This window comes from Leuciscus leuciscus, assembly GCF_965113295.1.
Source record: "Leuciscus leuciscus genome assembly, chromosome: 4".
Classification (NCBI taxonomy): Eukaryota; Metazoa; Chordata; class Actinopteri; order Cypriniformes; family Leuciscidae; genus Leuciscus; species Leuciscus leuciscus.
Genome location: NC_138728.1, coordinates 30,825,566 through 30,852,999, shown reverse-complemented (window position 1 = coordinate 30,852,999; position 27,434 = coordinate 30,825,566). Strand labels below are relative to the sequence as shown.

The 27,434-nt window shown below is 38.4% G+C and overlaps 1 protein-coding gene across 4 annotated transcripts in view; it reads right to left on the bottom strand.

The window, feature by feature from the left end:
- Positions 1-2,255: 2,255 nt before the first annotated feature.
- LOC309497682 (uncharacterized protein) overlaps positions 2,256-27,434 on the bottom strand; it is a 40,694-nt gene continuing 15,515 nt past the window's right edge. The window contains exons 3-5 of one of the 4 annotated variants that reach the window (XR_014205646.1): positions 16,886-18,074; positions 4,753-4,866; positions 2,256-4,383 (exon numbers count right to left, since the gene is read on the bottom strand). Coding sequence is in view for 1 of the 4 variants with exons in the window: in XM_082168008.1 (XP_082024134.1) it covers positions 17,245-18,074 (830 nt within the window). In the remaining 3 variants the exon portion in view is untranslated. Of the gene's footprint in view, positions 4,384-4,752; positions 4,867-4,894; positions 6,405-16,095; positions 18,075-27,434 lie in introns of those variants that run through there. The other 3 variants (XR_014205647.1, XR_014205648.1, XM_082168008.1) reach the window with 3 other exon arrangements.

Here is a 27,434-nt window from a genome sequence, read left to right as displayed (position 1 = left end):
GGTGAACTATCCCTTTAATGTGTGATGTGTGTGCATTGCACACTGACTCTGATGTTATCCGAAAATCATCTATTTAGCTTATGAAATATGTCTAAAACCATCCTGTGCAGTACTAACATACTAGAATTATTATGACCACACAATCAGTTTGTAATAATATGAAAACTGGTCATATTATATGAAGCAGATTTGGCTGTTGAGGAAATTGGAGTTCTTCAAGAAGCATGTTGCCCAACCAGTGAGTGATGTATGAGTGACATGTATAAACAATCCTAGTAATGAATGATAGAATAACTACACTATTTGAAACGCATTACCTCATCATTACCTCTAGATTTGTGCAACTTTACACCCTAAATGACAAAACAAGTAATCGGTCATCACCGTTTCCATTTTCCATGGTCTTGTACATCTACAGTTATGATTTTACCTAGTGCCTCAGATGTGTCTGCAATTATGTCTTCATCACTGGTGGGATCATCCATGTCCTGTCCTTGACTGAGCAAGTCTTTCACGGATTGATCAAGCTGAAAATTAATTTTATACAGGGTTTGTTAAACGTTTATCCATCCATATCAACAAAGTACTGCCATAACAATTTCACTGTATTGTTTTACAATATTGCTCTGTATTGTAATTTTCCACCTTTTACCAAATGTGCATTTTTATATATTGGGTTGCACTTCTGGGGAACTTTCATCCAAAGAAGTGAAACAAATCATCTCAAATAATAAGGTAGTGCTACAAATATTTTTTATCCATAGTTAAATGAGATGCACGTACACTTGTTATTTTAATGTGACATCAGTATCACAGGATATGTGTGTCAAGAGCTCTACTAAATTCAATGTGACCTGTTCCTCCAGATTATTTTATCTCTGTAATCCAGTAATATTTAACACCTCCGTAATTTTGCTGTGGAAAGACACGTCTCGATTTTTTGAATTTATTCGTGGTCTGCTGAAAATAATTTGTTAATTCTATTAAGTATTCTAGTATTCTTTAAATATTGAATGGATGAACTGTGAGGAGAATAATGTCACCTCATTGTACCACATTTTTAAAACACATCACAGATTATTTACAGTTTAACAGAAGTTACCCCCATAATTCACCAAAAAAAAAAAATGGGGTGAAGGAAAAAGGTAAAGACATTATATCACATGTCATGTCTGTTCATAATATTACATACTTACACTGGTCTCACTTGGGCGTTGGGCAACATGTTTCTTCAGAAAGTCCAAGTTAGTTAATAGCCATCTCTGTTTCTCTGTGAGGCCTTTCTCCCCACTGCCACTAGGTTTCGGTTTGAGAAGTTTTGTAAATTGAGTCCTTAATGTGGTTACTCTTGTCTTCAGATCTTCCACTGAAAATACACAACATACACTGATACTCATCTCTACATTCAGCTAAATTAACCTTATTAAAATATAAATGGGCTATACTAATCTTTTAATGTCCCTTGAATTATTTTTTTCTCAAAATGTACAAACAATTATAAAGGTTGGTGCCTGTTTACATTTTTTTTTTTTTTTACAGTTTATGGTTCACTTATGTTCTGTTGAGAGAGGATTGTGTGTGTGAGTGAGAAAGAGAGGAGGGAGGTGTGTGTGAGGGATTTGAGAGTGTCTTGTGGACGTTTTATATTAATGAATTGTTATGTTATCTTTTTACAGACATGTATGTAGCAGATGGTAAGGTTAACTGACGTTACAACAGTTAATGTTTACATTTGCTAGCCTAGCGCGCTAACAACTATTCTCACCTGGTACTTTTAAAACAGATGCGATTTCTCCCCAGCTCTTCTCTTTATCGGTGCGGTTATGGTACACTTTTGAAGAAACGTTGTATAGGCAGTCATGTTGTTGCCACATTTCAAAAAGTCGCTCCTCCATCTCCGAAGTCCAACAGATCCGTGTTGCAGGTTTCGCGGTTGCCATTTCGAAATGTCCGTCACTTCCGTCTCGTCGTAGACTTGTTTCCTATTGGCTATTGTGACAGTACTGACGTAATCACAATCTTGCTCATCCCGATAAATATCAAACATGTTTGATATGATCGGGGAGAGCCCGATTTGTGTGAGAGCAGATCGGGAGGGGCAAGATTCGATCTGTGAACGCCTCACATTACCAGATAATCTGCGCCGAACATCGGAACCGATCGAGGTCCTCGACAAGATTTTTTCTCAGATTCTCGGGAGGGGTAAATCGGGCATAAATCGGCCTAAAACTCCTGTAGTGTGAGCCAGGCATTAAGAAGGCAAGAAACAGTGATGAGGGATGCAATACCTGTTGGGGAGAGACTGGCAATAACATTGAGGTACTTGGCCACAGGACAGACTTTCTCCTCTCTGGAATACACATTCCAGAGTAGGCACAGCATTTCCAGGATTGTAGTCGAGACCTGTGAGGCTCTTTACAAGGCATTACAACAGGATTACCTCAAAGTACCATCCACAGAAGAGGAGTGGAAACACATCTCCACCAGATTTGAGGAGAGGTGGAACTTCCCACATTGCATTGGTGCCTTAGATGGCAAGCATGTCAACATCCTTCCGCCACCAAATTCAGGGTCCCATTACTATAACTACAACGGTTTCAATTCAAGAGTTCTCATTGGCTCTAGTAGATGCGGAACTAAAATGTATTTATATCGATGTAGGGACAAATGGCAGAGTTAGCGACGGGGGAGTTTGGGCCAAGTGTGAGCTGAGCCGGGCATTGGAAGACAACACACTGAACATACCACCACTAGAAGACCTGCCTGGACGTCAAAACCCTGTCCCTTATGTTGTCGTGGCAGATGAGGCCTTTGGTTTGAAGCCATGGATGATGAGACCATACCCAAGGACACAACTGGATAACAACAAGCGAAACTTTAACTACAGGCTCTCTCGTGCACGTCGTTGCGCTGAGAATGTTTTAGGAAACTTGGCAAACAGATTCAGAGTTTTTCGCCAAGCAATCACACTGGAGCCTTCCAAGGCTGTAATAAAAATAAAGGCAGCATGTGTTCTTCACAATTACCTAAGAATCACCTAGTTTCCCAGTCTCGTGGATCAGGAGGACACAGAAAGTGGACGACTTATTCACAGAGCTTGGAGGGAAGAACCAGAATGTATGTGCCCTATTGCAGCTTCCTCAGACAGAAATTCATCTTTGCAGGCAAAACAAGTGAGAGAGGAATAGTGCAGCTACTTCAACACAAACGGGGCAGTAAGCTGGCAAGAGAATGCATTGTCTTGACTACTTATTCTTCCTCCACACTGCCACACCCTCTACCCATCTGTTTAATACAGTATGCAGGATACAAAAAGACGATAATAAATGAAATGCTACAAATACATTTTGTTTGTTTTTATTTTCAGTTCAGCCACCCAGGCAAATGCAAAATATAAAATACACTATGAAATAAGTTAAATTACTATTAAATTAAATAAATTAAATTACAGATTACTAATGGTAAATGGACTGCATTTATATAGCGCTTTCACAGACCTATGGCCACCAAAGCGCTTTACATATAGCCTCACATTCACCCATTCACTCACACATTCATACACCGACGGCGGTGTCAGCCATGCAAGGCGCCACCCAGCTCGTCGGGAGCAGCTGGGGTTGGTCAGGTGGAACCGGGGATTGAACCACCAACCTTCCGGTTTGTAGACAACCTACATGAACCACTGAGCCACTGCCGCCCCTAATATACTATACATACATACTCCATTTGTTTAAAATGCAGAATACAAAAAGATAATAAATAAAATGTTACTATCAAATACATGTTTTGTTTTTCATTTTCAATTCAGCTACCCTGGCAAATGCAAAATATAAAATACTCAATGAAAGTTAAATTCCTATACATACTACTCCTCATCTTGGACAGAGTGAGCCAACTCAATTATCTGCCTTTTCAGCTTCTTCACCTTGTTGTCTGGCAGGCTATCTAGGCAACTTTCTAAGTAATTTAAAAAGCCTGTGTGTTGTGAGGAGGCCTTTCTTTTCAGAAAACCCATAGAATACTGCATGGCCTCTGTAGCTTTATCAATTTTTAGTTTTTTGGGCTCAGACACAGCCTTGTGGTGTTGGGGTTGAGGTGGAGTTGTAGGAGTGAATGTGGATGTGTATGTGGAAGTGGAAGGAGAAGATGTGATGTTCTCTGGGAACCGGGATGTTGAGGGAGCAGCCAAAACTGTTTTCAAATTGTCAGAACTTTCTTCAGGGGTGCAGGGGTCATGGAGAAAGGACAGGATGTAGTAATACTTCCACCTGGGGAGGTAAACCTCTTCCGCTCCGGCCCCGGATTTGCTGCTCTTCAGAACCATGCTGTGCTCCCGCGAAAATACAGTACAAAGGTTTTTAAATTTCCTCTTGATATCTTCCTCTGAGAAAAAAAGGAACATAATATTGTAACATAAATACTATATAGGTGATCTATAGGTGATATCACATATATATATTTTTTAAATCTGTGTTTATACATATAGTTTATATTATAGAGCAATGTGGAATCAACTGTAGCAATTACAATTGACACAAGTTAAGACTGCCCTTGAGAAATGTTTTTTTTTTCTTCTGAGCATAGTGATAGATCAGAAATTATTTTGATCTGTTCTTAAACCTTTGTCCATGACTGTAACGCTGTAAAAACTATGTTTTCGATAAATACTACCTCTTACTACCACAACATTATTGTAATAGCCATTAGAAGTTCAAAAAATATGCATAGAGCAATATTCACAACAGGATGTACCAGTTATAACTTGTTGCTCATCTGACAGGAGCTGACAGAGAGTCTGGAAGTCCCTCGTTTTAAGGTCCCGGTGTTTATACAGCTTTGTCTTTGGGTTCCACAAATACTCGTGCTCTGTATTTACAAGGACACACAATACGCGACGGTGATGTTAGACAAACACTGTTCCAACTTAAAAAATACAAATAAAAATAAAAAAGCGTCAGAATAAAGTCAGTGGTTCTCAAACTTTTTAGAGTGCATTTAACATTCTTCTGCATACCCCCTCTCATCCACTTAGACTGCAGTTGACTATCTGCACCCTAAAATCGATTTTTCAAGAGCATTTTTTGCCTTTATAGAATAAATAATGCTTTAAATTAAAACATTTTAAATAGAGAAATTATACTTTTAAATATTAAATTAAAACCGCCAGTAGGTGGCGGTAAGTCACTGTCTTTATGAGTGAGCCATTGATTCATTCATTAGAAACTAACTGTATTTATGAATGAATCATTGACTCTCACGATTTGTTCAAAGCCGCAGATTCGTTCACGTAACACCGCTGTGTGTTGGAGATGCACAACAGTTCTGCAGTGGCTTTTGTTGGAACTATTACTTCGTTGAAAAATAGAGTAAAAAATACTGACAATACCGTTTAAAATGAACAGCACTTAATATTACTCTTTCATTTGTTGAACTGTTGTATAAAATCAATTTCACATTTGCAATCGTGTGGATATTCGGGAAACATTTTATTCTTGCTCATATAATATATGACTAACATTAAAAACAAGAATTCACAGTAAGGTATGTTTTTTTTATCTAAGAGAGTTTGAATCTTAAATCGCTCTCTATGCACGGTTTGTGTTTATACTTGTTCTTCATGCTAGTAAGTGCTAAATCCCCACTTTTACAAAGGTACATTGTAGAGAACGGCAGTAATGTAATTAGTGCGATTTGCTAAGGCAGCCGACTCTGCAGTCTGCACGCAACCTATCATATGGACGCTGCTTGTGTGGATGCAGTTCATTTTGATTGGATGTCATGTATTTACGGGATTTTACTTGCTAGATATACATGTTATTTTAAGGTGGGGTAGAATTAAATGAACGGCCAAGCATTTTGTTCGCGTACCTTCTCTGTCACCTCACGTAGGCTACCCGCAGTGGTGTGCGTACGTTACCCCAGTTTGAGAACCACTTTTACAAGTGAATTGCCGAGACACAAGTCAGGGTATGTAGCAAATTCACCGCAAGTTAGCTAAATCCCATAGAAAGTCTATGGAGCGGGGGTTAGCTACCGGATGTTATTAAAACCAAAAATATTTGGTGTGTAAATTACAGACTGGGGACATTAAATTGGACATCTATTGGTATTTTAAGCATTAAATTAAGCAAATTCTCTGTTTTGGGTTGACACATGACAACTTAGCAGCATAAAAAGATATATTCGCTCCACTGCCGCTGAGTGGCCGCCATCTTGTTTGAAAATTTTCTGAATTCTCCAAGCCGGTCAGGTGGTCGGCTGCTAGCATTCTGATTGGAGGATCTCAAAAAGTTGCCCACGACCGATCTAAAGTATCCAGATAGAAATTTGTTGCCCATTCTCAATGAGAAAGTGACCAAGCAACATCGCTCAGCAACATAAAAAGTTGCCCCGTGTATCATCACCTTAAGAGTACAATGTACAATTACAAATGAATAATATGTTGAAAATAATCATAAGTGTGCCACTGGCACAACTTAACCCAGGCCCTTTGGCACAAATCAACCCAGACCCACAAGTTTGAAAAACTATCATGATCCCGCAGTTAAGAGCTAACATCATGCTAACTCTATAGACTCAGTGTGTAGCCTGGGTAAGAACGTTAGCCATAGAACGTTAGAAAAGTAACTGACAATACTGGAACTTCAAACGGGACAGGTTCTATGACCAGATGAAACAACAAAAAAAGAGCTTTTTGGCAGCAAACACTTAACATGGGTTTGCTTCATACAGGGATAAAAAAAGTAGCCCATGTGTAAAATGAAATACTCTGCTGTATCTTTAATGCTGTGGGCCTAATTTTCTGCCAGAGGTCCTGGACATCTTGTTCAGATACATGGCATCATGGATTCGATCAAATTCCAACAGATAAAAAAATCTAAACCTGACAACCTCTGCTAGAAATCTTATAACGGGCCATGTTTGGATCTTCCAAAAGGACAGTGATCCAAAAACAAACATCAAAATCAAAACAAAAATGTGTCACTGAGCACAAAACTAAGCATCTGCTATGGCCATCCTAGTCCCTGACCTGAACCCCATAGAAAATGAGTGGGCTGAACTGAAGAGAAGAAGCGCCAACATGGATCTGGGAATCTGAAGGATCTGGAGAGATTCTGTATGGAGGAATGGTCTCTGATCTCTTGTCAGGTGTTTAAACTAATCAGGCATTATAGGAGAAGACTCAGAGCAGTTATCTTAGAAAAAGAAGGTTGCAAAAAGTATTTAATAAAAGGGGGCAAATAATTGTTCCCAACGTGCTTTGGAGAAAAACATTTATTTCATAATGTGATTTTCCCCCCACTTTCAATTATGTTACTTCAATGAAAGGTTGATTTTTTGCTAATTTTTGTAATAAAATATCAAAAGGATTAACAATGCAGATACATTTTTTTCATATTTACCAAGGGGGCAAATAATTCTGACCAGCACTGTATATGTACATACTACACATATGCATACATAAAAGACCTCAATCCACAAATAATTGTAGAATGATGTATTCAATAATATTTAGAACGTATTTATTATAGAAATAGTTTGTATTTATTCATATGGAACTTTCTTATTATTAATCCATTTAATATGCCAAAGAACTTAATTGAGGCATCAACTCCCTAGCTAGTTTTAATCGATATTTAAGGATGAGAGCAGTGTACTGAAAATGTTATTAAATTTGTAAAGTTGGTTTTTAATTGCTGATGTTTGTTTCTCTTTAATAATATGGTCCCTTAAAGGTGCATTAAGCAACTTTTCATGTTAAAAATACCCGTTTTCTAACCCATACATGCTTAAACAATTGCCTGATGGGCTGAATGAGCCCTTCTCTGATCACTGAGATTGTCTCTATAATCCTGTAAAGTAAAATAAATAAGAGGGATTCGGGCCGGAATTTTAGACTGGGCGTGACGTCATGCGCGTTCACGGCACGCTCACCTGGCTGTCTGGCAGGTTTGTGTATTCGCCGCCATTCTCCATAGAAGATGGATTCTAAGAGACCGGCTTGTAGTTCATTTCAAACACCAAAGCAAACTCCACGTAAGATAAAAAAAAGAAAACTTTTGTCCGTGAGCGTGCACACTTCTGGCTGCAGTTTCGCTTGCCGCCAGAGGGGGCATAGTTCTGCAAAAACTCAGAGACTTGCGCAATGCACCTTTAATAGATGTAGCCATTGTGTAGTTGATATTTGGTATTTATCTTTCCAGTTGAGTAGTATTGTTTTTTTGGCGATAGCTAGAGATATGAGCAGAGGTTTTGAATGTTCAAAAGGAGGCTTAATTTGAGATGTATCACCTAAAAGACATAATGATGGGAGTGCATTGATTGTAATTTTAAAGCGATCTGATCCAGAACTGATTAACCAGTGGGCATAGCCAGAGTGCATGAAGGTAAGTGCAGTTAGTACATCTATCGGAAGTTACAAGTTCCATTTGAAACATCTTGCGCTATGTTATGCGTGTTCTGTGTACAATTTTACACTGAATTAACTAGATGTTTATGTTTGTACTTAAGATAAAAGTGTTTCTGCAAACTGTTTTCCAAAATTCCTCATTTGTGTTGATGGTGAGATCTTTTCCCATTGTTTAACTGGTGCTGCTATTGTTTTAGTATCTATAGATGATATTAAAGTGTATAATTTACTAAGTGTTTTTAATGAATTACTAATTGTAGTGATATGTTTTAGAATTGGGTGTGGTTGTGCAATATCTTTGTTTACACTTGTGGTTTTAATAGAATTCCTGATTTGTAGGTAATAGTAATACTGTACTTTTCCTAAGTTAAATTTCTGAGTTAATTCTATAAATGTGGCGAAGGTGTTGCCAGTAAACAGGTGATGTAGATGTGTGATACCTTTCCCTTTCCATTTAATATTGTTTTATTGCGAAATTTTGTTGAAAGTAAAATCAGGATTATGCCATATAGATGTGACATAGAGATCAGATATGGTTATTTCTTTGCATTCTGTTTGTTCTAACTCTAGCCATGGGTTTTGGGGGCTGTCGCCTGTAATCCATTTGCAAAAGTATTGTAGATGGGATGCTAAGTAATAGTATTGAAGATTTGGTGCTGCTAGACTGCCTTGAGCTTTATTTTTTTGAAGTGTTTGTAAACTAATTTTAGGATTCTTTTTTTTTTTTTTTGTAGAATTAGTTGATTATTTGATTTAATGATGTAAACCATTTCTTAGTTGGTTGTACTGGAGTCATGGTGAATAGATAAAGGAGTTTTGGTAGAATACACATTTTAACTGCTGTAATACGACCTTTAATGGAAAGCGGTAGGTTCATCCATCGAGTTAAATCATCTTCTATTGTTTTCAACAGTGGATTGAAATTGAGGTTAAACAAGTCAGAGAGGTTCTGGGATATGTTTATTCCTAAGTATGTAATAATATTAATTTTGAACAGTGTGTCTTGTATGCTCCTGTCATGTGGTTTCATATTCAGTGGTAAAATTGTTGATTTAGTCCAGTTTATGGAGTAGTCTGATATGATGGAATATTCATTATTTCTGTAAGTGATGATTTAGGATTTTGTACAAATAGTATGTCGTCTGCATATAACAAAATTTTATGATTAGTGTTGTTTGATAAAACTCCAAAAATCATATCATTCTGTCTTATTGCAGCAGCAAGAGGTTCAATAAATAAGGCGAAAAGTAATGGTGATAAGGGGCATCCTTGGCTAGTACCTCTCTGAAGTTGGATTGGTGATGATATTATGCCATTTGTTATAACAGATGCTAGTGGAGTATTATATAGTGTTTTAATCCAGTGAATAAAGCAGTCTCCAAACCCAATTTTTTTAAGTGTCATATAAAGAAAGTACCAACTAACTTTATCAAAAGCTTTTTCTGCGTCTAGTGATATGATTATGGTCTTTTTTCATAATGTTGAATAATCGTCTGGTATTGTTTGATGACTGGCGCCCTTTGAAACCTGTTTGGTCTGGATGGATGAGAGATGAAATTACTGATTCAAGACGTCAAGTCAAGTTTATTTGTATAGCGCTTTTCACAATACAGATTGCATCAAAGCAGCTTCACAGTATTAAATTTAAATAATACAACAAAGTTTGTTTCAAGAGGAATTTATTGATTGATAAAATTAAATTAAATATCCCCAAAATATCCCCAACTGAGCAAGCCAAAGGCAACAGTGGCAAGGAACCGAAAAACTCCATCAAGTGACCTAATGGTGTCCTAAAACTCCATCAGGTGCCTTAATGGAGAAAAAAAAAAACCTTGGTAGAACCCAGGCTCAGTCGGGGGCCAGTTCTCCTCTGGCATTGGATAGAGGCCGGATTGTAGTTTGAACTGTAGGATTATATGAATGCCTGGCAGAAGAGATGCGACTTTAATCTAGTTTTAAACTGGGAGAGCGAGTCTGAGCAACGAACAGTATCAGGAAGACTATTCCAGAGTTTTGGAGCCAAATGTGAAAATGCTCTCCCTCCTTTGGTGGTTCTGGATATCCTAGGTATGACCAAAAGCCTTGAATTTAGTGATCTCAAAGAGCGCGATGGATTATAGGGCGATAGAAGATCCGTTAAATAGACTGGAGCTAAGCCGTTTAGGGCTTTATAAGTCAGTAGCAATACCTTGTAATTAATACAGAACTTTATAGGTAACCAATGCAGTGATGATAAAATCGGTGTTATATGATCATATTTTCTTGATCTCGTAAGAACTCTAGCGGCGGCATTTTGGACTAACTGTAGCTTGTTTATTGAGGATGCAGGACAACCAGCTAATAAAGCATTACAGTAATCCAGTCTCGAGGTCATGAATGCATGAACTAACTTTTCTGCATCAGAAACTGATAGCATATTACGTAGCTTAGCAATGTTTCTAAGGTGGAAAAAGGCTGTTTTTGTAACATAAGAAATATGATTTTCAAAAGACAGGTTGCAATCGAGTATAACACCCAGGTCTTTTACTGTAGAGGATAAAGTAACAGGACATCCTATGATGTTAAAGTTGTATTGTGCGAGGTTTTGTGGGCGGTTTTTTGAACCGATAAGTATTACCTCTGTCTTGTCTGGATTTAATAAAAGAAAATTACGCGTCATCCAATCTTTTATATCTTTAACACACTCTGTCAATTTGGAAAATGTAGCGTTTTCATCCGGCCGTGATGAAATATATATTTGAGTGTCATCAGCATAACAATGGAAACTAATTCCATGTTTCCTTATAATATTTCCAAGTGGCATCATATATATTGAAAATAACAGAGGGCCTAATACAGATCCCTGCGGCACTCCATAGTTTACTGGAGTTATGATCGATTTTTCTCCATTTAAATAGACAAAATGGTAGCGGTCAGATAGGTATGATTTGAACCAGCTTAGTGCTTGTCCTTGAACACCAGTATAATTTTGTAGTCGATCTAAGAGTATTGTGTGATCTATAGTATCGAACGCAGCACTAAGATCAAGTAAAACTAGTATTGAGATACAGCCTTGGTCAGAAGCTAAAAGTAAATCATTTGTGATTTTAACGAGCGCAGTTTCAGTGCTATGATGCGGTCTGAATCCAGACTGAAACTTTTCATAGATATCATTTTGTTGCAAGAAAGAGCCCAGTTGAGCGGACACCACTTTTTCTAATATTTTAGACATAAATGGAAGATTTGAAATGGGTCTATAATTTGCTAGATTATTATGATCTAATTGTGGTTTCTTAATGAGAGGTTTTATAACTGCCAGTTTAAATGTTCTTGGAACATGACCTAAAGATAAAGACGAGTTAATAATATTGAGGAGAGGCTCTTCCACTACAGATAACACTTCTTTCAGTAGTTTAGTTGGTATAGGATCTAATAAACATGTTGTTGTTTTAGATGAAGTGATAAGTTTATTTAACTCTTTTTGTTCTATAGTTGTAAAGCACTGTAATTGTTCTTTCGGGGTGATAATTGAAGCTGAATTGTAAGGCGCGATTGAAGATTGAACGTTTATAATTGTGGTTCTGATGCTTTCTATTTTCTCAGTGAAGAAGTTCATGAAATCATTACTACTGAACTGTAACGGGATATTTTGTTCGGGTGACGTCTGTTTATTTGTTAGTCTAGCCACGGTGTTAAATAGAAACCTTGGATTGTTTTGGTTGTTTTCTATTAGTTTGCGTAGGTGCTCAGCCCTGGCAGCTTTTATGGCCTTTTTTATAACGTGACATACTGTCTTTCCACGCGATTCTAAAGACCTCTAAATTAGTTTGTTTCCATTTACGCTCTAAAATACGGGTTTCTCTCTTTAAAACATGCGTAGTATTGTTATACCATGGTGCTTTATATTTCTCTCTGACCTTTTTTAATTTAATAGGTGCAACCACATCCAATGTTCTAGAGAGAATGGTGCTCATAGTGCTAGTTAGTTCTTCTAGTTCATCTGTTTGTTTGGGTTCAGGCAGCAGCTGAGACAGATTAGATAAGCAATTTGAGAAATTATCTATGGTGGATGGGAGGATTGTTCTGCCTGGTTGATAACGCGACGCCGCATGACATATTACAGCAGTACGTAATATGCAAGTTACCATGTAGTGATCAGTGACTTCATCACTTTGTGGAATGATATCTATATCGGTTGGATCGGTTCCGTGTGATATAATTAAATCGAGTGTATGATTAAGACGATGAGTTGGTCCGGTGACGTTTTGCTTGACCCCAAATGAATTTAATAAATCTGTAAACGCAGCTCCTAACGCATCATTTGGATTATCTACGTGTATGTTAAAATCTCCAACAATTAATGCTTTATCGACATTGACTAATAGGTCTGAGAGAAAATCTGCAAACTCTTTTAGGAAATCAGCGTAAGGCCCTGGCGGTCTATATACGGTAGCCAAGGCTAGAGATAATAGGGATGTTTTTCTAACATCTAAGAGCGTAACATTTAGTACAAGTACTTCAAATGAAATAAACTTATAACCCGTTTTCTGAGTAACATTTAGAATATCTTTATAAATGGTTGCAACACCTCCGCCACGGCCAATCAGACGGGGCTCATGCTTATAACAGTATCCAGGAGGAGTAGACTCATTAATACCGAAATAATCATTTGGTTTAAGCCAGGTTTCAGTAAGGCAAAGTACATCGAAGCTATTATCTGTGACTATTTCATTTACAATAACTGCCTTAGGTGTGAGTGATCTAATGTTTAGAAGACCTAGCTTTAGAAATAGTTTTTGTTTACTAATAGCAACATTTTCTGTTTTAATAACAATTAGATTTTTCCTAGATCCTGCATTAGATTTATTATTTGATCTCACTAAACGAGGAATAGACACGGTTTCTATGCAATGTTCTCCACTAGTATTTATATCAGTTGAATTGGTGCAGCAAAGACTATGATTTGGACTTTTGGTTACTAGTCAAAGGGTATTTAACATTTTGGAGATGTTATCTGACAGAAGATCCGCTCCGAATCTGCTTGGGTGTAAGCCATCAGCACGGAAAAGCCTAGGACGCTCCCAAAACAGATTCCAATTATTTACAAAGAGCAGTTTCTGCTCATTGCACCATGACATTAACCATTCATTTAGCGCAAATAATCTGCTGAACTTTTCATGCCCTAGTCGGTACGTGGGAAGCGGTCCTGACACAATGATCGTTGTTTCAGGCGATGTGCTGCGTACCGTATCGATTAGATTCCTGAAGTCTTTCTTCAGAATCTCCGTCTGGCGCAGCCTGATGTCGTTCACTCCCGCGTGCAGGACCACAGTTCCGACGCGCTCGTCACCGTTCAGGATCTCGGGAACGCGAGCAGCGATTTCAGAAACACGAGCACCAGGGAAGCAGTGACTTTGCACCTTACTTGTACCTAACGTAGCGTGTACGTGCCGAACGATGGAATCGCCGATGATCACAGCATCGCGTTCTGTTTCGCGTAGAGGGGAGAAGCGGTTTTGTGTCGATAACTCGAAAACCGGGAGGGTCGGAGAAAGTCTTGGTCTAAACCTGACTCGCGTCTTCCGCTGCGGAACCACCCAGGCTTCGTGGTGGCGTGTTGGAGCCGGAGTGAACGAGACCATGGCTGATTGCGACCGATGCTGAGGAACGCACGGAGTAGACGCGGTCGGAGTCAGCGGGTTAGTAACGTTAAACACTGATTTGTGTGCGTCGGCGCGTGATGTTTCAAGAGCCAAACACCGGTCTCTCAGCTCGGCCTGTCTCAATAAAAGGTTGTGGATCTGTTTCTCAACAGCTTCCAGCTCAGACTGCAGTGCGTGAAGCTCAAATGTGTCCTCACCTGCACCAAGCGGTAGACTACTTACATCTGATATATTCGCCATTTTAACAGATGGACAGTGAGTTAGCAACGAAGCTACCAGTGATGCTATCAATATTAATACTAATTTATATTATAAGTTTGTTTGTAAATGAGTGTGGAGAAGACGCGTTCAGCCGTGATCCACGGACGTAACCTTTAAGAGTATGCAGCGTTGGATCACTAATAGGCTTGAGACGCGTCTGCTCAACAGTCCGCGTTGTAACCATGAGGTTTTTTAGTGGTAGGGGTGTAGAGTAGACGCACGATAGGCGAAAAAAAAGTGTTTGTTTATAAGTGAGTGTGGAGAAGACGCGTTCAGCCGTGATCCACGGACGTAACCTTTAAGAGTATGCAGCGTTGGATCACTAATAGGCTTGAGACGCGTCTGCTCAACAGTCCGCGTTGTAACAATGAGGTTTGAGCAGTAGTGCTTCTCAGTGAGGAAGAGTAGAAAATGTTCGTTGTAAGCGGGTTTAAAGAGAAAAATCAAGAATTATAAATCAAATCGATAGAGCTCCAAAAACAACAACGCATTCAGACGCAACGCATGATAATGACAGGACAAGACATTATTCACCGTGTTTGTTGAGTGTTTCTTATTCACCTGAGCTTTTATGAACTCAAAGGCGCGAGAGAAAATAAATAAATAAAAATAGCTGAGCGCAAGGGTGGCGCGTTAACAGGCTAGCGAATTACTAGCGTGTTATGCGTCAGGGTTGGGTAAGCTGTATTTAGTAGTAATATAAACAACTAGAAATTGTAGTAAATGATGGTTCAAAACAAGGAAATACGAGGCTAAGACGGAGCTTACAGCTCCGAAGCAAACACACTCACAGCAGGCAGCGAGAAAAATCAAGAATTATAAATCAAATCGATAGAGCTCCAAAAACAACGCATTCAGACGCGACGCATGATAATAACAGGACAAGACATTACTCACCGTGTTTGTTGAGTGATTCTTACTCACCTGAGCTTTTATGAACTCAAAGGCGCGAGCGCGCGAGAGACATATAAATAAATAAAAATAGCTGAGCGCACGGGTGGCGCGTTAGCAGGCTAGCGAATTACTACCGTGTTGTGCTAGTAGCAACGGAAGCCAGCGATGTTGGGCAAGCCGTATTTAGTAGTAGTATAAACAACTAGAAATTGTAGTAAATTCTGGTTCAAAACAAGGAAATACGAGGCTAAGACGGAGCTTACAGCACCGAAGCAAAAACACTCACGGCAGACAGGAGCAATCGAAAAATCCACATCGGAGGAAAACACATCGGAAAAATCCACATCGGTTGGCTACACTTGGTGTAGCCAACGCTTTACTAATAATTTTTAAGTCAGTATTTAGAAGAGATAATGGGCGATAACTAGTGCATAACGTTGGGTCTTTGTTTGGTTTAAGCAAGAATAATGGTATAGTTGATATAGTTGACCAAAAATGTTTGTAATATTCTGGTGGGTTTCCATCTAAACCTGGGGCTTTATTGTTTGATAGAGATTCAAGAGCTTGTTTATATTCAGTTTCTGATTTAGATTCTTCTAATGATTCTCTTTGTGGTGTTGGTTAAACTGGGTAAAAATAAATTGTTTAGAAATGATTTAGTGTAATTAATTTTAGTTTTTTTCGCATTACTAGTTTAAAATGTTGGGTCTTTTAGCTGCTGAGTTAATGCCTCGTACATTCCAGCTTACTAATTTGTGTGACATTCTGTGTTATGATACTATATAGTTTTGTTCGATAATCATTATTAGTATCCGAACCCCTATTATATGATATAGATATAAAATATACATGCATTACATATTCAATGACAGACAAACACAACATGCATCAATGAAAACACTTTTTTTCAAATGAATATACAGATAACATTTTGAATACGTGAAGTAGGTGATTATAGCTGATCTTATATTGCATTCATTGGCGACATGATTTTTTATTTATTTTTTATCTTCCTTTCGCGATGGATTATAACCAGTGCATAGTGTCGTTCCTGTAAAGTTGGCCATCAACATATAGTCGGTCTACCGTGAGAACAGCTTTCCTTCCATTTTTGTGAAATTGTTTCATGAATGTTTCATGAATGAACAATATTCTCTGTTCTGAATCTCCCATGGAAATTGATCGTTATGTCCAAAGGTAGTGTTCTTTGCCCTTACTCTTGACCAGTTCTTTCTGTTTGTAATGCTCAAATTTTGCAATGATGGGACGGGGATGTTTATTATCAGCGTTTTTATTGTTGTTAGATCCGAGGCGGTGAACGCGGTGGAAAGTAATGTTGTTGTCAGTCTCTTTTGGGAGTTTGAGAGAAGAATGCATGAAATCTTTGATTGCTTGTTCCGGGTTATCTTGGATTTGTTCTGGCATACCCGAAAAGATCAGGTTGTCTCGCATATTGCGGCACTGGATGTCTAATAAGGATTCTTTCAATAGTTTATTTTCGTTTGTGAGACTTTTTATTGTTGCTGTGATTTCTGATATCTTTGTATGTATTTCGTTGTTGTCTTTTTGCAACGACTATCTGGGATTGACTGAATTCAAGGCTGGTTTTAAGATCTTTGATGTCTTGGAGTAGTTCAAGAATTGCCAGTTTATTGTTTATGGATTCTAGAAGACCCACCTCTATCGTTGCAATAGTTCCATCCTTGGACTCTGCTGAGTATTCCCGGTGCTGTTGTTTCTTTTGTGGTTGTGGTATGGTGGTCATATTATTGAAGTAGTGGTCTATCAACTTTCCAAGGTTTCCAAGTTTGTTCTTGATCCAGTTCTGGTGTTTACGGTGATGGAAGTTGTAATAGTAGAGAAATGAGGAGCAGATCGGTTTATTTTTGTTTTAACTGCGTTCAGGGAGCCGCCATGATAGATAGCACACGATGTCTCGCAAGATCGTCACAGGCACATCTCACCGGGCTCAATAGTTTTGAACAGCCAAGTACAAGTACACTTAATAACTACACTGAGTAAAATGCCACACACAGATCACTGAAGTTTCTTTCCAGAATGAGTTTGCAAATGACGTTTTAGGTCTCTATTATATGTGAAACTCTTCTCACACTGTTGACAGGTGAAAGGTTTCTCTCCAGTGTGAATTCTCATGTGCACCTCAAGGTTTGCTTTGTTTGAGCAAGTCTTTCCACAGTGAGGGCACATGAAAGGCTTCTCTCCGATGTGATTTATTACATGATTCTTAAGGTGATTGCTGTCTGTGAAACTCAGTCCACACTGAGGACATATAAAACAGTTCTCTCTTGAGTGAATCCTCATGTGGTTTTTCAGGGTTACTTTACATCTCAAACTCTTTCCACACTGATCACATGTGAATGGCTTCTCTACAGTGTGAACCTTCATGTGGGAATTAATGTGTCCTTTATGGGTAAAACTCTTTCCACACTGAAGGCAGGTGTAAGGCTTCTCTCCATTGTGAATCCTTATGTGAGTCTTAAGATTTTCTTTTCTTGAGAAGCTCTTCCCACACAGATTGCAGGCGAAAGAGTTTTCACCAGAGTGAATTCTCATGTGGACACTTAAGTTTCCTTTTTGAGTGAAACTCTTTCCACACAGTTTGCAGGTGTAAGGCTTCTCTCCATTGTGAATTCTCATGTGGACTTTAAAGCTTAATTTTTGAGTGAAACTTTGTCCACACTGTCCACAAATTAAAGAACTTCCAGCTCTTTTTCGTGAAGAAGTCATTTTTGTCTTTGAGCAACTAAAATATTTTTCCCCAGTTATGAAATCCTGATCTTTCTCATTCTGAATTTTCAGTTTAATTTCCTTCAGTTCTTGACTGTCCTCTTTCAGCTGCATCATATCTAAAGCAAAAACAAAACAAAACAAAAATGTTAACCCTAATTGAATGGCACAAAGCAACATACATCAAAAACAACATAAAAATGCATTAAAGCAGTGGTTCTCAACCCTGGTCCTGGCGTTGTCCCTCCAACAGTGCACATTTCGGATGTCATTGCATGATGTGCAGATTAATTAATCAAATTAAATGGCAAATAAATCACACATCAACTTTGATGTTTTTTTGTTTGTTTTTAATTAAATGATTCTAGGATAGTTCACATTAAAATAAAAATGTAGTAATTATTTACTCATTTACTCACACAAGGAGAAATATTTAAAAATGGTTTATTTTGCTTTTCTATTAAATGGCAGTGAATGATGACTTTATATTGCACGTTTTCTAAAGTCACACAATAGTGTTTAGTGAAATTAGTGAAAATCTTGACATCATTGCTCTCCTCATACATTCATGCAAGTGCCCACACACTGCACATACACTCACCAACCACTTTCTTAGGTACAGCTTTCTAGTAACGGGTTGAACCCCATTTTACCTTCAAAATTGCCTTTTTTCTTTGTGGACTAATTAGCGACAATTTGGGGAGGCAATTGCTTGAATGGTGCGTTTATTATTATTCTTAATAAAAAACAACAACAACAAAACAGTACCAAATAGGCTCTTTTACATTTCGCTTTGAAACCAAATCTTCTGCCATCGTCTTGTCCGTCAGCTCACCTCACTCTTCTTTTCAGACAGCTCCTCACTCCTGTTGCGTGATAAATGAAATCTGACTCCTGCTACTGATCTGTGCTGTGACTCTTCTTCGGCTCACGCTGAATTGAGCAGAAACAATGTGTTTTACCAATCAAACCAATCAAGCACACTACCCTGACTCCAAACCGCTGTTGTATACATGCGCTTCAGGAAAATAGGTTATTTGAACTGAAGCCTGCACTGTGATCAAGCAAAGTAGAATAGCACACTTCCCTGAGTGCACAAGACAGCAATACAGTGTTTCTGCTACATTCATTCTGTGGTGGTGGGCCGCCACACCAAAAATCATGCCGCCACGGCTGCAGCTTCTCAGTGAGGTCCGATATTGTGCATACTATTGTGTTATTGTTAAGCCTCACTAAAGGCATAAAAAACATTGCAAAGCACCATAAAGTTTTCGTGCACTATATTCCAAGACTTCTAAAGTCATTCAATAGCATAATGTGAGGTAAAAATGAATATTTAAGTCGTTGAGTTAAAGTTAATGGAAACTCATTCTCCATTCAGCATTCAAACAGCGCGTCACGATGGTTACGACAGTATCACGATTACACTCTCTCTAAGATCAATGTTCCCATTATTATACTTTATTTGTAGATAAAGGTCTATGCAGGGGTTTTGGCGGCCGCCAAAGCGAATTCTTGTCCCGCCAAAGTCTTATTTGATCGGTGAGTGATGTAGCACAGAATGAATGCTGCGCTTGACAAGAACGAGCAGAGATGGCACTCTCACCGTCTTCAAACTCCATGAGGGCTGTCTTGCTCCCCTTCCCTCGCGCATATTAATCAAAATCAATTGCCACGATAGTAAAAGGTCGGAAGACCTAAGTTTCACGTGATGCATTCAGAGATTTTTTTCTCCTGAATTACTGCGGGGTGTGAACTGTGCTACAAAAAACGTTGCCTTATCTTCTCTGAAAAGCGTTCCGCACATTCAGCTGACATAAAAAAACACTTTCAATAAACAAAAACAAAAAACTATCCAGTGATTTCTGTGTTGACACAAATCTTGTGCGATGTCCTAAACTGCCGAGATAATCACACGACGACACGTCTGATTCGCAAACTAATGACTCATTTGAACCGATTCACTTTAATGAATGGTTTAAAACAACTGATCTGTCCAACATTGAACTCAAGAGACGTCTGAATCGGTGTATAACAAACCGGTAACACTTTACAATAATGTTCCATTTATTAAACTCTAGTTAACTACTGTCCATTAGTTAACATTTACTATTAATAAACTGCACTTCTACAGCATTGTTAATGTTAATTTCAACATTTAGGCTACTAATAGCCTACATTATTGAAATTAAAAGTTGTATTTGTTAACATAGTGAATGCACTGTGAAGTAACGAACAAACAATGAACAGCTGTATTTTTATTAACTAAGATTAATAAATACAGTAACAAATGAATTGCTCATGGTTAGTTCATGTTAGTTATTAGCCTAATACATTAACTAATGTTAACAAATCAAACCATATTGTAAAGTGTAACAATTCATTTACTCAGAACACCTCTTAAAATGAGAATGTAAGTGTGCTTACCCCATTTTTTTTAGTAAGAGTGGTTAGCAAGATTTAACCTTAATGAACTACAGTATTTTCAGGTTATTTATATGACAATGATAACCTAAAAAAATAATTGATCATGATTTATCATTACCTAATCACGAGACTCACTAGAAGACTAGTCTTGTTGTTTAACTGCGCGCTCTGACCGGTAGGCGTGGCTTGGGAGTGGCCTGGTAGAGCAGCGAAGCAAGTGCATTCTGGGAATTGTTGTCTTTCATCCACATAAGCCAAAAATACATTTTGTGGCTTTTCTCAGTCTAGAAGGCTCCAAATTCAAAGATAATTTCACATTTCTACTACATAAATGACCCATTTTAAATACACATTCATCTTTCCAGAGGTTAAGTATCCCTTTAAGTCCGTTCTATGACATCCTAGATACATAACATAAACGTAACATTACAACTTGCATCTGCACAAAAGGACGCAAATGCGCATGTGAACTTGAGCGTGCTAGTTTTTTAGTCTATGGTTTTAAAGGGAAACGCACAGAGAATTTATACCATTCTATCACAATCACATTCTCATTGTAATGGTATATGGCGTATATATTGGTGCTTCACATCTTGCACTTAATTTTATTTTTCATGACAGAAAATGATTACAGTCATCACTGCGCATTTTCAAAGCCATAACGAGAAACAACTTTAAATAAAACATAGGTTTAGCCTACTGTTAAAAATGTGAACAAAATGCTGTATTAATATCATCAATGAATTTGAAAAAGAAATATATATACTGTATATATATATATATCTCAAAGGAATATGACCGTCTTATATAACCCAATTATGTTACGAACCGTCACATTTGACTCACGTCATAACCGTCATCACCAATTCTGAAACCGGCACACCCCTAGCTCATGGTTAGTTCATGTTAGTTAATGCATTAACTAATGAAGCTTATTGTAAAGTACAAGCCAGCACACATGGAATACATGCAGTTAATTAAGCGATATGGGCTTTCAGATAATTCCATGTTTGTTGTCCTGCTTGATTTGTTTTTGAGCCCCTTTGTACCTGGTCTTAATACCACAAACACAGCTGTAAATTTGAATATTTTATCATGTTTATTTGTGAAATGACCTGTACCAGGAGGTAATAATTAATTAAGTACACTTTTTTATTTTTTGTATTAGGTGAATATGTACCTAATAGTACTATTTGAGAAGGAAAGCAAAACTGGCCCAGTGGCAAAGGAGTGGTATTCAGATGGCCTTGCTTGGTGGCCCCCATATTTTATATTGCATATTACAAGTTCCAGATTTTAAGAAGCGTTCAAAAAAAAGTTGCCCCCAATTCATCAAAGGGCTGGAAACAATTTGCTGCACGTGTGCTCTACGAATCAGGTAGTTTGTAGAAGTATGCAATTGAGTACTACACCATCTGGTGTTGCTTTGTTATTTATTTGTTCTGATATTGTAAAATACTATTACTACATTATATTATATCTAGTTTATGTTATAGTTGAATAGTTAACAGGCTAAATCTTGCTTACAGATTCAATTGACAAAATAAGACAAAAGTGGGAAAGGTCATGTGTAACATCAGACCTTAACACAGACAGAGAACAAGACGTTACACCTGTACGACAGCGAAGGAAGTAAGCACATATTTCTTTGTTGAATATGAAATAGCCTAATCCTCATTTTAGTCTGAGTTTTAACTGTATCACACAAAATGTAATGGAACTGTGTCATGTCTTTATGCTTGAGGGGAATGCTGTCACCTTTGCTTGTATTGCATAACATTATGCATGAAAACCAAAAAGTCTCATAATGGTTAATTTACATAGACCAAAACGTCTCATGTCACCATCACCCTCATCAACATCATCAGAGGAAGATGACGAAATCGACCCCCTCCAAGAAACTTAACAGCCCCTCTTCCCTTACCAGTCGTCAGACCAAAGATCACAGATGACATCAGAGCTGGTAAGATTATTTTGATCTGTGTGTCAAAATAAATCACATCAAAGTCAACATCGCTAGGCTTGTGGTGACAAACATGCTAGCTTTATCTTTCTGTAATGTTTTTATTTCATAACAGGGATTTCAAAACCCCGACCAGTGTCCTCCAACAGCAACCATAGCCCTGTTCCAGCCTGGCAACAGAGCAATATACATTCATCTCAACGTAAGAGATATGACATAGAGATTACATGCACCATATCTACACTAACTCAAGCATTTCTGATTATATTTGTAAGACATGTGTTACTAACATCAATAAATAATTTTTTATTCAAAGGCATGACATCAAATTGAAGGCAAGAATTGGAGGCCAGACCAGAGACAGACTGCCATCAAAGGCCAGCTTACACTGAACGTAAGCATCTTTCAGAAATGATGGCCAGTAGACCTTTGATCTTAACCTAACATGTGCAGAGTTACTAGATTATTTAGGATCCTTTCACTAATCACAAACATGAGGTAATGATATTTTATTATTATTTCCAAGTAACAACAGTTAGTTGGAGGCCTGACGAAATGGAGGAACGGCATCCAACTTCATTGCCCAATGAAGGGCTGGGCCTTCCTGAACGTAAGCTATTGAACCTATTACCTCATCGGGGTGTGTGGGATCTGTTTTGTTGACGCTTCCTAAAAGAAACATGGTGGAATTAACATACATAGTACTTGTTGACCTTGGCTCATTTTGGTGTAGTTTTTTTTATATTACATATGTATGTGGTGTTTGGGTCCACTGGACCACCTAATACTAGCACCACCAATACTACCACTTCTACTAAAGATACAGTAGAACATGTCTATTTTGTATTTTTCATGTTTACATAGTAAGTTTTAAAAAATATTATGGGGTGAGGTGGAGTGATGTAAAACTGGAGCACCGGAAACATGTCAGAATCAATGAATCCACCTTCTGTTTTTGGCAATCGGATGGATGAGTTTGGAGAATGTTATCTGCCTGGCTGCATTGTGTCAAACTTAAAGGCTTGATGGAGGAGGCATTCAGTTTGGTTTGAAACATACTGGGGACATACACATGGATGTGCAGCTTGGTTTAAAAACAGCTGGGGACGGGTATTTTACAAGGCCCTCACTTGGCCACTGCATGTATGTCTGCTACTGTGATAACTCTATTACAAATACAGACACTAAGACTATCAACATGCTAAAACAATGGAATGATGGACAACTATAAGAGACTCTAAGAGACATGGCAGCGAACAGCTAAGTGGCTGTGGCATAATTATTAGCATGGCCACCTCCAGTGTTTGAGGTTACAAGTTCGAGTTCAAGTTTCATAACATCTAGGTCTACTGCATGAAACAGACTTAGCTATATAGCTTGCAATGCTTTGCCAGGGATAAACACAGCTAAACGTATTACGAAAATGTCTTACCTTTTCATGGTCCACTGAATGTTTCCTGACTTAAATGTGACATATCTATCTTTCCCTAGAACCAAGATATTGCCTTCCCACCTATCAACGCATGCCAACTAACTGCACTGGTACGTTTGGTCACATCTTTCTCTTGATGTCGGTAAACTGCTCTTTTTAGGATAAGTTTAATAATGCCATTTTTGCTGTATTTCTAACAGCAGTTGAAAGGATTGTCCTAGAACAACTAGGGGAACTTCACCTCAAGCTGGACCATTTGACAACAATTGTCCAGTCCCTAACTCAAAACAGGGCTTTACAACAAGAAAGCCCTGATTACCAAAATGTACTTCCAATTTCCACATTGGAAGACCTAAATCGATTTGACGAAAGGCTTCGGCAAGATGCCGATTTTAAGAAACATATGGTATGTCCTCTAATACTTTGAGGTGTATATACAGTGGTTAAGCAACATCAAAATGGGGAGTTGATTAGTTGAGTCAGTTGTTTGTTGGCCTGCAAAAATCCATGCAGGAGGGTTGAACTTAGGTGCTCCAAACTAACAAGATATGTGACAGGAAATAGGATTTTGATTGCCTGTAGTAATATTTGCTTTAATTCTGTATTTTATTACAGATCACAAAGCTGTCCATAACTGGAGGAATCAACATAAAAAAAAACAGTGTGGTGAGTCTGCAGGAAAGTGTTCACTCCTGAACTTGCCACCCAACTAAATTGGTGTGGGAGAGGACAGAAGACTGGCATCAAGTCACGACCAGTGCGTGAAATTCTACTGCGTAAGTTTTACTAGGTTAGCAGTAACAATCCCATCAAGGGATCAATATTCCTGTTTCATATACAATTGTGCTTAAAAGCTTGCATACAACGGCAGCATATGTTGTTAAATACTGCCATTTATTTGCAAAATATAACTGATCTTGCAAAATACTTTTAAGGATATTGGTCACACAAAGCCGTTTATCACATAGTTGTTTGGCTCCTTTTTTAATCATGATAACTGAAAACACCAAAATGGCCCTGATCAAAGTTTACATACCCTTGAATGTTGACAACACAGGTTTACATGGCAAACTTACAAGGTAAGATTCTACACCTGTGACTTTCTGTAAATGTAATGAGTGTGTGTGTGTATAAATACTTTTGTTAGTGATTTTCTTAACGTAGCTCTTGAGGGGGTGTGCTAACGTAAATGGATGGGAGTCAAGTCAAGTCGCATTTATTTATATAGCGCTTTTTACAGTATTGTTTCAAAGTAGCTTTACAGAGATAACAGGAAAATAATGCAACAAAGTTTCAGGAGAAAATAGCGTCACAGTCCAGCTTAAGTAAGTTCAGTGATGTTTCATTTTTGTTGTAAACAAATGTATTAATGTATTAATCATTTATATATATAGCCGCTCTAGAGAAAACCGTGATGTCAGCGTCCAGCTCAGTTCTCAAATAATGGTGTCAGTGCAGGCAGAACAAATTATTGTTGAATATTAAATTAAATGTTAAATTTAATGGGACACAAAAGAAGTGTCCTCGAAGCCACATGCTCGATGGAAGAGGACGTGTTCCCCTGAGCTAAGCATCATTGGTATAAAAGTAGCTGCACTCCAAACAAGGTCAAAAGGTCAGATTTTAACGATCTGAAACGCAAGTGTCAAGCGCAAAGCGCAAGTAACTTTGTGGGCGGGTCTCGGCGCTGTTGCTATTTTCCCGGCGGGATAAATGCCTCTTGCGCCCGGCGCAAATCTAAAAGGGGTTGGTCTGAAGTAGCTTCATTATTCATAGGTGTGGTTTGGGCGTAACGTGAAATAAACCAATCAGAGCGACATCTCACATTCCCTTTAAAGGGTTAGTTCACCCAAAAATGAAAATTCTGTCAGTAATTACTCACCCTCATTGGTTTGCCCTTCCTGCTCAGCTACTGTTCGGACGCTCTTGCTTACTGCTCCGCGCTTTGCTCTATCGCTTTTATATTTTATCTTCTATACTTTTATAATTTTAGCTCCTTCTATCACCTAATTTTAACTTCAGCAAATCAGCACAGTGCTCAAACGACAAAGTTTGGATTACTACAAAAAAGCAGAATTCTTCTACCCGACCAGCTTACATTCCGGGGAAGGAAAACACAACTGCCTACAAGGATGAGAGAGAAAATGCCTCTTCTGGAATCTACTTGCTGCACTAACTGCCACAGACTTTTACAAAGGATTGCAGTTCTTGAAACAAAGTTATTTACGGGACCACCAAACCAGACGGAACACACAACAGAGCTTCGTCATGGACGCCCTCAGCATATAGCCGGTGAGTCCCATGAAACTAGTGCACCTCGACAGGTAGAGAAACAAGCCGATCGACTTACAAATCGATGGCACAAACAGGGAGCGAGACCCAAAGACACTCGAGACATCAGATTGTCACGAGCCCCACATATTGCCACAGTAGCATCCTCTACCCCAGATACAGCTCTGACAAAGATTGCAAACACTGGTCTCCTACCAACACCTATACATCTTGAGAACAGATTTGAAGTACTAATGAATGTAAATGAGGAATCCCCAAACGTGATGAATGTGATCGAACACAGACTGTATCAGCCAGTAGCTAACACTGATGCTAACTGGCGCTCAAGGTCGAGCAGACAGCGGCACTCAGCTCAGAGCACAGCCGAGCCCAGGACTCTGATAGTGGGGGACTCCATAATCAGAAACATTAGCTGCAGGGATACAACTACGTGCTGCCTTCCACAAGCAACAACTTCTGATATAAACAGGGAACTTCAGAACATTCTAATGAAACATAAGACTGCAAATCGACTCATCATTCATGTGGGGAAGAATGACATTCATAAAGAGCAGTCAGAACTCCTTAAGAAGGATTTCAATGAACTTTTTGAAACACTTAAAAAACTGAAAGTTCAGACATTCATCAGTGGACCACTCCCAGCAAGAGGGACAAACAGGTTTTCACGGTTGCTTGGGATTAATACATGGCTGCAAAAAACCTGCAATATAAAAGGAGTAAACTTCATTGACAACTTCAATCTCTTCTGGAGTCAGAGACAACTATTTCATCGGGATGGCCATCACCCAAACAAACTTGGTTCAATAGTGTTAAAGGACAATATCTACTTCTTCCTCAATAATCCTTCTGCAGTGTGTGCCAATCCACTCAATCAGAATGGCACACACACACACCTGGACACAGTATGAATGACCACAGGACTTCACTTCAGAATGGACATGATGTTGACATATCCAGGGTTTATACAGAGATTCTTAAATTGAATTTACTACCTTTTTACCACCTATTTTACTACCATCACAATATTTTTACTACCAACACGGCTTCAAACTTCAACTGTAGCAGTGTTAAGTAAAGTGACAAGTAAAGACATGAAATATCTTTCCAAAATGAATTAATAACATATTTAATCACAATTTAATGAGGCAATTATAACTTAATTTCAACACTGGGAGGGAGAGATAGAGAACCAGAGAGAGCGAGAAAGAGAAAGTCAGGAGAGGTTCTGTAGGTGTATGTGAGTGTGCATGTGTGTTAGGGCAAGTGAGTGAGCTACATTCAAGTAAGAGGGAACTCTACCATAGGACTTGGATTAATCAAGATATCACAACAGGCCTTGGTCCATAGGATTTACTCAATATGTCA